At 47.1% G+C, this 11,170-nt stretch overlaps 1 protein-coding gene across 1 annotated transcript; it reads left to right on the top strand.

Moving 5' to 3' along the window:
• The first annotated feature begins 5 nt into the window (after nt 1-5).
• Nucleotides 6-3,336, top strand: LOC136517387 (elongation factor 1-alpha-like). The gene is made up of 3 exons (XM_066510939.1): nt 6-146; nt 1,041-1,522; nt 2,227-3,336. Exons 2-3 carry the CDS (start codon nt 1,061-1,063, stop codon nt 3,106-3,108), a joined length of 1,344 nt encoding a protein of 447 aa, XP_066367036.1. The 5' UTR covers nt 6-146; nt 1,041-1,060; the 3' UTR covers nt 3,109-3,336.
• The last annotated feature ends 7,834 nt before the right edge of the window (nt 3,337-11,170 follow it).

Here is an 11,170-nt window from a genome sequence, read left to right as displayed (position 1 = left end):
GTCAATTCCTTTGGCTGGCCCGGCCCTACGCCGACGGTCGACGCCCTTATATAACTCCCCGAACCCTAGAGGCCAGCTCGACAATCCATTACCACCAGGCAGCCGTCACCTTGCGGTTCTGCGCCTCCAGTCAAGCTCTTGCTAAGGTATCGTTTCTTCTCGGCAAATCCTCCCTCGCTCGACCTCTTTTCTTAGCTGCTTGATGCGATAGCGACTGGATCAAGGTTGTGCTCTGTCGCCTCCCCGTGCCTGTGGTGATTCGGGCCTCTGTTTGCGATTAATGGTAGCTACTGCGCCTCCACTCCCTTAGGGTTTGGGGGTTTGGTTTGATTTCGTGTTTCGATGACCTGATTCATACGGGATTCGATGAATTACTTACATAGCGTCGTTGGACGACTTACTGATTGTGCTCGTGGTCGTGTTACCTGGTCTTAAAAAAGTGTCAGATCGATTTTTTTTTAGGCGCAGAGCTGCTGTAGTTTTGCAGATTTTTGCTCTGTATCCTCTTTGTAGTTCATCTGCTGCAAAAGTGCACCCTCATCGTATGAGCAAATTTCGGATCTGTAGTTCACCTTAGGGTTAGTGGTTTTTTCCTTCATGTTTCGCTGACCTGATTGTTACATACTGCTGGATGACTTAATGATTGTGCTCGTGGTCGTGTTACCTTGTCTTAATAAAGTGTCGGATCGAACTTTTTGAGGTCCAGAGCTCCTGTAGTTTCTTTGTTTTGCAGATACTTTTTTACTGTATCTGTCTTTGTAGTTCATGTACCGTAATAGTTGCAACCTCATCGTATGAGTAAATTTCTGATCTGGTTTATGAAGTAGTTTGAGATTCCAATTTTGAAGTCTTACTGGATCAAAATTCTGTGCGCACACTTATTAGTTTCCTCTTTTTTTTCTCGGGCTGCTTTGTTCTTTTTATATTATATATTGTTTGCTCTGTTTAGATCTAGTTTCTGATCCCATCTCATAAATTCTTTTGTTAGTGGCTTTGATGTTTACTAGTGTTTCTAATAATTGATTCATCTTGTGTAACAGTTTAAGCTTCACCTCTAGCCATGGGTAAGGAGAAGTCCCACATCAACATTGTGGTTATTGGCCACGTCGACTCTGGCAAGTCGACCACCACTGGCCACCTGATCTACAAGCTTGGAGGCATTGACAAGCGTGTGATCGAGAGATTCGAGAAGGAGGCCGCTGAAATGAACAAGCGGTCCTTCAAGTACGCGTGGGTGCTGGACAAGCTCAAGGCTGAGCGTGAGAGAGGTATCACCATTGATATCGCTCTGTGGAAGTTCGAGACCACCAAGTACTACTGCACTGTCATTGATGCCCCTGGACACCGTGACTTCATCAAGAACATGATCACTGGTACCTCCCAGGCTGACTGTGCTGTCCTCATCATTGACTCCACCACTGGTGGTTTTGAGGCTGGTATCTCCAAGGATGGCCAGACCCGTGAGCATGCTCTCCTTGCTTTCACCCTTGGTGTGAAGCAGATGATTTGCTGCTGCAACAAGGTATAATAAGGAATTTCTGTTTCACTCCTGTTCATTAGTTGATACACAGTATTAGACTGTGTGAGCTGTATACAGAATTTGATGCTAGTACTAGTATTGTATTGGTTATTCATGTCTAGTAGTTAATCTTTGGTTTGCTAGTCACATCTGTTGCAGAAAGATTCTCTCAATAACTCTGATATGAGTTTCTCATTCAATTGCTTCAAGTAATGTTTAGAGGTTATTGGAATACTTTTAGAATTTGATGTGCTTCAATTACTAGAATTTCATGTGCTTGATTGTTGCAGCACTTAATTGTCTTCGTATGATTGGTATGGTTACTTAATGTGCTGCTCAAACAGTTCAGTAGTAGGATGCATTGACATATACCTGTTAGCTCTGTTTTTTGTACTCTCTTTGTATTTGTTGTTACAACCTGGACTTGCTATGTTGGTTACATTTATGAATTATGATATATGATGATCTACCTATTTATGTGTTTATTATTACTGCTGTGGTGGCACTGTAAACAAGTTTATTCCAGAAACGAGTGTCATGTACCAGTTAATTTTGATTGATGTCTTGCATACATACATTTTGCTTGCTGTTTATGTGATCTGTCCTTTAAGCTAATGATGATGTTGTATTCCAAATATATACTGTTTAATAGCTCTGGAGAATCAAACTAATGGTAATCATATGTTCCGTTGCTGTTGTATTTTTAGATGGATGCGACCACTCCCAAGTACTCCAAGGCCCGTTATGATGAGATTGTTAAGGAAGTCTCATCCTACCTCAAGAAGGTTGGATACAACCCCGACAAGATTGCTTTCGTCCCAATCTCTGGTTTTGAGGGTGACAACATGATTGAGAGGTCCACCAACCTTGACTGGTACAAGGGCCCAACCCTGCTTGAGGCTCTTGACCAGATCACTGAGCCCAAGAGGCCTTCGGACAAGCCCCTGCGTCTGCCCCTCCAGGATGTGTACAAGATTGGTGGTATTGGAACTGTCCCGGTTGGTCGTGTGGAGACTGGTGTCATCAAGCCTGGGATGGTTGTCACCTTCGGTCCAACTGGCCTGACCACTGAGGTGAAGTCTGTTGAGATGCACCACGAGGCTCTCCAGGAGGCCCTTCCTGGTGACAATGTTGGCTTCAACGTGAAGAACGTGGCTGTGAAGGATCTCAAGCGTGGGTTTGTGGCCTCCAACTCCAAGGATGACCCTGCCAAGGAGGCTGCCAGCTTCACCTCCCAGGTCATCATCATGAACCACCCTGGGCAGATCGGCAACGGCTATGCCCCAGTGCTGGACTGCCACACCTCCCACATCGCTGTCAAGTTTGCTGAGCTCATTACCAAGATCGACAGGCGGTCTGGCAAGGAACTTGAGAAGGAGCCCAAGTTCCTGAAGAACGGTGACGCTGGTATGGTGAAGATGATTCCCACCAAGCCCATGGTGGTTGAGACCTTCTCTGAGTATCCTCCTCTGGGTCGTTTTGCTGTCCGTGACATGAGGCAGACGGTTGCTGTTGGAGTCATCAAGAGCGTGGAGAAGAAGGACCCCACTGGTGCCAAGGTGACCAAGGCTGCTGCCAAGAAGAAATGATGCCCCTGCCACTTTGTGGTCAATTCTGTGTCTTCTTTTGGGATACCTAGATGCTTTATTACCATGGCTTAAATTTTGTCAATGGTCTTACAGCAATGTGCCTTCGGTTGTGGTTCTTGTCATGTTTCATTATGTCTTCAGCAAAACTTGGAATGCTCGTCGACTGATTTGAGCCCTTGTTGATGATATGGAATGCTCAGTCTTTATTAAAAGTTTAAATTGCTCGAAGTATTAGCCTTGTTTTCTTATTGTTCCTCTGTTGATGTTGTTTTATGTTTTTGTTTCATTTAGCAATTTGGACTGACCCAAGTGCCGTATTGATATTGCTACATCAATAAAACCAATATATATCTTTTAGTCTGAGGCAACGTTACCTAAATTCAACTCATCGTGGTTCCAATACCCATCCCAATAAAACCAAATAAGAAGATAAGTCCCACTGCTCTCTGTCCATCAATCTCCCTCTCACGTCAGTCTCCACCGATCTGAAACTGCTTTCCACTAATCTGAAACTGCTCCCATCATGTTGATTTCATTAATCAACTATCCATCCCTTTCCCTTTCATATATCAATTCATCGTTCCATTGGAACTAGCCCATTTAAAAGTCCACATCGATCGCATCATCTTTGCTCCAGAGTCCCCCTACTTCTCTCCCACTGGATTAGTTGATGGGCCCTTAGTTGATTGGACTCTTGGTGGTGTTGTGCAATGCAACAGTCGTCCAAACCTTCGACCAGTGGCTCACCTGCAATTCGCCTGTTACACCACGCCTTGGCCTCCATCAGATAAGATCCTGTTTCTTTCCACTTTGTACAGGGAACTGCCACTATCTAGCAACGCAGAATATAATACAATGCTGAGTAATACAGAGGCATGCTTTCTCATTGTTTTATTTTGCTATCATTCAGGGATGATACTCTACAACCTTTTCATGCAACAGGAACACATAATTCTCTTCTCCTTCACCCCCTTCAGCCCTTCTCAAGGAGAATTGATTACATATAGATATAGTAGATACGTCGATATTATATTCAAGTAGAAAATTACATCCACATGTAGAAAACTACAGCATCAACTACATCCACATGTAGAAAACTACAGCATCAACTCCACATGTAGATATGTTTTTGTTGTGTAACTATTTCTCCTCATAGAACTGTACAACTAAGCAACTATCTATAGTCACCTTCGAATTACCACAGCAACACACGGGGTATGATCTAGTTCATTTAACGAGCCGAGCTAGCTTATTATCCTAACGGGCTACAACGAGACAGCCATAACTAGCCGACGTGGCTTGTTATCCAACCCTAAACTCACCGTCGTGTACGCCCTAACAGGGTCCCTGTCGGATTAGAGTTTGGATGGTTCCTTTGCTAGTTTACCCCTTCTATGTCACGCAAGCATGGTAGGTACCATTTGCTAGTTTGCTCATAAACCTAACCATTCTCCACCACGTAAGCATGTTAGTTACTCTTTTTCCAGACAAAACCCAGGAAAACCGTCCAGCCCAATTCCTAAAACTAGCTAGACCAATTTTTGCAGGATCACGACGTCTCGACCCATTGCGATCCAAGTGCTCTAGCACTCTGTGTCTGGACCGATCTATGTGTCAACACGTTTTTGTAACTCCTATTAGCTTAATCTCTTTGTCCAAACCAAATGCTTAATTGATCTATCATCCTTGTCCATCACTACTTTTGCATCTAGCCAAGAAGGCCAATCGTATTTGTTATTAATCACCTGTGATATTGCTTGCTTTTGTACCACGTGCTACTATTGCTATTGCCATTGTGAGGACCAACACTTGAAAGTTCATAGTATTTTGTTTACTTCCACAACATTCTCTATCTCGACATTGAAAGTTTGCAATATTTTGTTAACTTACTTTCAGAGCACTATCTTGTGTGATTGTATCAATTTTGCACTAATAATTTAAATCTTGTTGATCAGAATTCATTCCCATATCTATAAACAAGAAAATAGAAAATAAAGATTGTTTTTCCGTGATATGGTGGTATCTAACTCATGGGACATTTCTGGGTCAATGTAGACTAAATATAACATGTAAAGAGAGCATCTACTAGCAAATAAACATTAAAAAATCATTAGAAGATTCAAATAATTGTAAGATAGGCACCATAAAATATATAGCATGATTTTAGGGAAAAAATGAAATAGAAAATGGATAGTTGAACTATGATGTTCATTGAACGAACGTTTTCTAAACTAGTCGGGAACTTGATCTTAAGTGTTTGTTCTTCTTTCCCTTTTCTCATGATACTAGTTGTTCTACTAATTGCATAAAAAAAGTTGTTCTACTAATTACAACCATTTGAATTTCTATTTTAGGGATAGGGGGAAGAAGCGGGTAGAGGAATTGGTCGACTCATCATGCTCATGTGAAAGTGCAATTAAGCCCTAATTGTGGGCTTTGGTGATAATGATCACGCAATTAGAGAACTAATGAGATTTATCGAGATGACAAGCAGAGAATTTATATTCGAGGATGCTACACGAAACGGAGGAACCCTCAATTACAAATGTAGATGGCTCCAAACTCAAAGGAGATTTAGGGTGTGTTTGGTTGAGCTGTGGCTGTGGAAAAAAGCTACTGTGGGCTGTGAGCTGTGGGAAAGCTGTTGTGGGTTGTGAGCTGTAGAAAAGCTGAAAGCTGTTTGGTTAAACAAGTATAAAATATACCTTCTATCTTTATCTCTCTTGAAACAACTATGGAAGAGCTTTTTATTCCACCAATTTCGAAAAGCAGAAAGCCAAAAGCCAAAAGCAGGGTCAAACCAGCTTTCAAAAATGTACTACGAAAAAGCAGCAGCTTCTGAAAAAGCAACCTCCAAAAGCAGCCCCTTTGGTTGGGCTTTTGGCTTTTGGAGCCAAAAACAAAAGCCAAAAGCCCAACCAAACGAACCCTTAAATTTTTTTATATTTTAAATTTGAGTATAGAAAAAAATCGTACTATAAAGGGGGACACAATGCTTAAGCCAATATGTGCTACCAAGTGCTCAAAACAACCACATGCATACTCAGATTCACAACCAAGACAGTCTACACTTCACTATTACCCTTGTTGTCTTGCGTGGTGCGGCACTGCCGCACTTGAGTCGCGGCACAAGGAAGTTAGCCCCCACGCTGACTTTCTCGGATGGCTCGACACGTATTAAAAGGTCTCGCCCGACCCCTTGGGTGCGGGCTCCGTCTCGCCCGACCCCAAGGTCGCGGGCTCCGTCTCGCCCGACCCCTTGGGTGCGGTGACCGTTGAGGGCTAGGGGTATATATACCTTTCCCTTTTGTCCCCAACGGTTATCTACCTCTTCTTCCTCACTTTAGCACGCCCAAAATAGAGCCGGAGCTCTCTCTCTCTCTATTGTTGACCTCAAGCCCCTAAGCAAATTCATTGATTTCCCCATCAATCCTTGGGGAAAAGGGTCCAAAACTCGATTAGAGAGCATCTCCATTGATTCCCAAACTTTAAAGAGCACTTGATTCATGTTTTAGCCGGCAGTTGTGTTTGTTACTCTTGGAGCTTGGCTCCTAGCCGGCTAGAGCGTCACCCGTAGAGCTTGCCAACTTGTGTGGCAGCCCCGAAAAGTTTGTGTCGGGGGCCAATATTAGGGTACCCGAAGAGGAGGAGCTAATAACCGTCAACATTGATTCATCCACGCGATCGAGAGCGCGACTACACCGCATGCCGGGTCACTCCTCGTCCATCCACCGAGACCTTGGGTCCCGCCTCAAGCAGACTCCCAAGGACTGGCTCCGCCTCACCCGACGTCTGTGGGCAAACTCTGCCTCGCCCGACGTCCAGGGGCTGGCTGCGCCTCGCCCGACGTCTACGGGCAGACTCCGCCTCGCATAATAACACAAATTTACTCGTTGGTGTTTACTCGAAACACCGACAGTTGGCGCGCCAGGTAGGGGACTTTTGCGCGTTCCGACATTAACATTAGACCATGGAAGGCTAGCCACGGTATCAGCTGGGTCCCGAACGCACACGTGCGCTTCGGGGACCTAGAATTCATTATCACGGTGGGAGGAAAGTTGGCATTGGCTCACGCCACCATCCAACCTCTCTCCTCCATCAGCCTCAACTATGGGAGGCTTAAGCGCCAGCTCCACGTCTCCCTGGGACCCTAGCCGTCTAGGGAGGACCCACGCCGCCTCTCCTTCTCTGACGCCAACGTCATGGCACAGAGGGGAACCCCTCTCTCCGGAACACCTCATACGGAGCGCCCCGACAGTGCTTCTGTTCGGTCTCCGCAATGCTGCGGCGACCGTTAGCCACCTTGTGGCACAACACATGGTCCCACCTCCCACGAACGATGAATTCATGGGGGTGATCGAACACATCGTGGAATCTTTCCATGACCTCCTCGTAGAGGAGCCAGAGTCGCCCTCTGGCTCTGACTCCAGCAGGGGAAGCCATCACCCCTCTCATGAATGCTTCATGACTGGTACCCCCAAGGGGGACATCAAAAGCGTCCATGAGGGGGAGGCTACCCCAACAAACGACCTCGACGACAAGGCCGAGAGGGAGACGGCGGCCCCGCCACGCATGCTGGTGGAGTAGCTGAAAGCTCGACACCGAGAGATCGAGGAAGCGCGACTCCAGCTCGAGTAGGAATGCGCGGAGCTCGATCAGGAGACAAGCGCCATGGAGACGGTGGGCTCGCCCGCGCCATGGCCCGTGACGTGAATCAGAGGATCATCGCAGATGATGAAGCCCTCCCTCGCTTCGCCCGGGTGAGCCAGGACATCACCGCTGCAGCGGCCTTGATCCATGGCCTTCCAGAGGCCGCGACGCTCGAGGATCATCGAGCCCACCACGAGATTCACACGTTGCTTGAGCGTGCGACGATGTAGCAGGTCGAAAGCTCGTTGTCTCGACGACGCGAGCTCGACGCTAGCCAGCACACGCCCTCAAAGCATCCCGGTAGGGACGCGTCGGTCCACCAGGAGCCACAAGGAAGTAGGCAGCACACTATGGTCCCGGTTCATCAGCGTCTCGGCCGCAACCGTGACGCGCACAACACCCTCGACACCCATAGACGCGCCTACAATGACCCAAGACAGGGAGCCAGACACGGCTATCACCCTTGTCGTGGTGGACGCTATGATAGCAGCGAGGACCGAAGCCCAAGCCTCGGCCTACCGGGGCCTTAGGCCTTTGGCCGACACATCCTGAACGCTGCCATCTCGCCAAGATACCGACCACCAACCAATATCCCGAAGTACTCTAGGGAGACAAACCCTGGACTATGGCTCGAAGACTATTGGCTTGCCTACCAAGCCGGTGGTGCGGATAATGATGACTTCATTATCCGCAACCTTCCATTGTTCTTGGCCGATTCGGCAAGAACCTGGTTGGAACACCTTCCATCCAAAAGAATCCAAAGTTGGGCAGAGTTGAAGGAAATCTTCATGGGAAACTTCCAAGGCACATACAAGCGCCCTAGAAACCCGTGGGACCTCAAGAACTGCCTGAAGAAGGTCAGAGAAACCCTCTGTGGGTACATCCAGCGCTTCTTTCGGTAATGCAATGAGCTCCCTAACGTCATCGATGCTGATGTTATAGGAGCTTTCCTGTCCGAGACCACCTATGAGTCTCTGGTTCACAAGCTGGGACGTAAGGGCCCATGAACCACCAAGGAACTCCTAGACATTGCCACCAGCCATGCCTCGAGCGAAGAAGCGGTCGGAGCCATCTTCGATCGCGTCAGTGGCAAGGTGAGGCGAGACAAGGACGCCGGCGAAGGCACTGTAAGGAAAATGGACCCTAAGCCCATTTACTTTGGATTTTGGTGTTTGATGATCAACACAACCAAATTGGACTAATGAATTTGCAAGTATTTGTTTTGTAGTCCAACAGGGTGCAAGACATGACTTGGACGAAGGCGACGTGATGATCTAATGATCAACATCTTAAGAAAGACCTTAGGAGCACAAGAAAAGACCCAAGATATCAAGCAAAGTCCAAGCATGAAGATAGGAACCAAGCCATATGCAAGATCGCGAAGAAACGAGCTCGCAGAGGCGACCGGACGTTGGACCGGACGCTGGAAGCGCGACCGGACGCTGGACCGGTGGCTCGGCAGACAGGCGACCGAATGCGAGGACTGGACGCTGGCGGCAATCGACCAGACGCAGAAACGCAGCGTCCGATCGAGTACAGAGAGGTTCTAGGCGCGCGAAACTACGACCAGACGCGTCCGGTGGCAGGCGACCGGACACTGGCAGCGTCCGATCGGTGATTCGTGGCTGCAACGGTCGGGACGACCAGACGCGTCTGGTCAGGACGATTCAGCATCCGGTCAGTAGCAGTTTCGTGGGAATTCGACCCCAACGGCTACTTTCTCAGTGGGGCTTATAAATACAACCCCCAACCGGCCATTTGAGTAGTATGGAGCTGAGGAAACATACCAAGAGTGTTGATACACCATTTGAGTGATCTCCACATGCATAGTGCTTAGTGTTTTATTAGGTGATTAGCATAAGTGCTTTGCGAAGTGCTTAGGTTGATTAGATCACCGCTTATGTGCTTGCTCTAGGTGTTTGCCTAGTGTTTAGTGAGGTTTGCATACCTCTTGCCACCCCGTGCTTGCGAGCACAAGTGTTGTACATCGGAGGGGCTTGAAGTCTTGCGAGATCACACCAACCGTGTTTGTGGTGTGGCCGCCACCGTGTACCGGAGGGAACAAGGCCCGCGGTGTTTCGGCCGGAAGCTTGATAGTGAAGACGGCGGGGAGCATCCGGGAGAGGCTTGCCGAGAGGCACATTGGAGACCCACTTGCGCGTGGGGAAGGCCCGAGGCTATCCATGGAGTTACCCGACCGGGAGCTTGGACCTTGCGAGGGATTCCTTGCGAGGGGCTCCAACGAGGACTAGGGGGAAGCTTGCGCGCTTCTCGATACCTCGGTAAAAATACCAGAGTCGTCGACGGGAGTTTGCATATCTCTACCTCGCTCTTTAAGCTTCTGCACTTACATTGATCATATTATTTGCGGTAGAGATAGCAACACACCAGCAAAACCATAGTTGCACATCTAGATAGATTATCTTTTGCATAGGTTTTGCTAGAGGTTGAAAAAGAGGCCATAGTTTAGAGTTAGATTTTTAAGTTGCCTAATTCACCCCCCCTCTTAGGCGTCACGGTCCCTACAGGCACCTCCAATCATCCTGCCAAAAAGAAGAACAAGAAGCAACGGTGCGAGGGCTCACTCATGGCTGCCACTGACTGTAGCACCCAGTTTTAAAGACAAAACCAGATACACACTATATGTGAGCCCAGGAAGTCAAATCTCACATATAGCCACAAATAAGGGTAATATCAAGAGACAATACTTATTACATAACATATTAGTAAAAAGAAAATAACCTCAGAGTAAAGACAGCAGAAAGTTGACTCCGTTCTTTAGGCGAAGACTCCAAATTCACAGGGACGACTGACTGGTTGACCACAAGCCTAACTCCTCCAAACTAGCAATCTGGTACCCATCCGGGATTTTTATCCAATGTATAGAAAAATAAAGCAAGTGTAAGTACATGTCGTACTTAACAATTATATCATGGGGTTCATGAGGCTCAAAAAGGTTGACACTGGTTTACTGCGATTAGCTTTAATAGATCATCTTTTTAAGCAATTGGGTGGCAAAGAATTTATCATTCCCATAAACACATGATCAGGTAAACATGATTAATGTATAGCATAAACAATCAATTATTAGCATCATCATTATCCATTAGTGATCATCTCTATTCCATAAGGGTCCAAGGCCGCTCGTGTCCGTGAGCACGACTGTTATAACAGTTTTATACTCTGCAGAGTTTGTACACGTTCACTGTGAGTTGTGATTTACCCTTTCGCCTGAGGTAGCTATTCTCTTGACCCACTTCCAAGGAAGGTCGGCAGGGTTCACTATAAAGCCTTTCAAAGAATTCGTCTAACCAGTTAGGGTCACCAGGCGTATGTGGCCCAACCCTAGGAGTGGCAAGCGTGGGCATCGCAGCACGGTACACACTTCCTAGCGGCAAAGGAAACATACCCT

Source organism: Miscanthus floridulus, chromosome 17 (assembly GCF_019320115.1).
Source record: "Miscanthus floridulus cultivar M001 chromosome 17, ASM1932011v1, whole genome shotgun sequence".
Taxonomy (NCBI): Eukaryota; Viridiplantae; Streptophyta; class Magnoliopsida; order Poales; family Poaceae; genus Miscanthus; species Miscanthus floridulus.
Note: the sequence above shows the minus strand (reverse complement) of the source record. Positions and strands in the feature narration are given on the sequence as shown.

Coding starts and splice junctions, on each gene's coding strand:
- LOC136517387 (XM_066510939.1), top strand. CDS start 1,061: ATGGGTAAGGAGAAGTCCCACATCAACATTGTGGTTATTGGCCACGTC. Junction 1,523..2,226: donor TGATTTGCTGCTGCAACAAG/GTATAATAAGGA, acceptor TTGTATTTTTAG/ATGGATGCGACCACTCCCAA.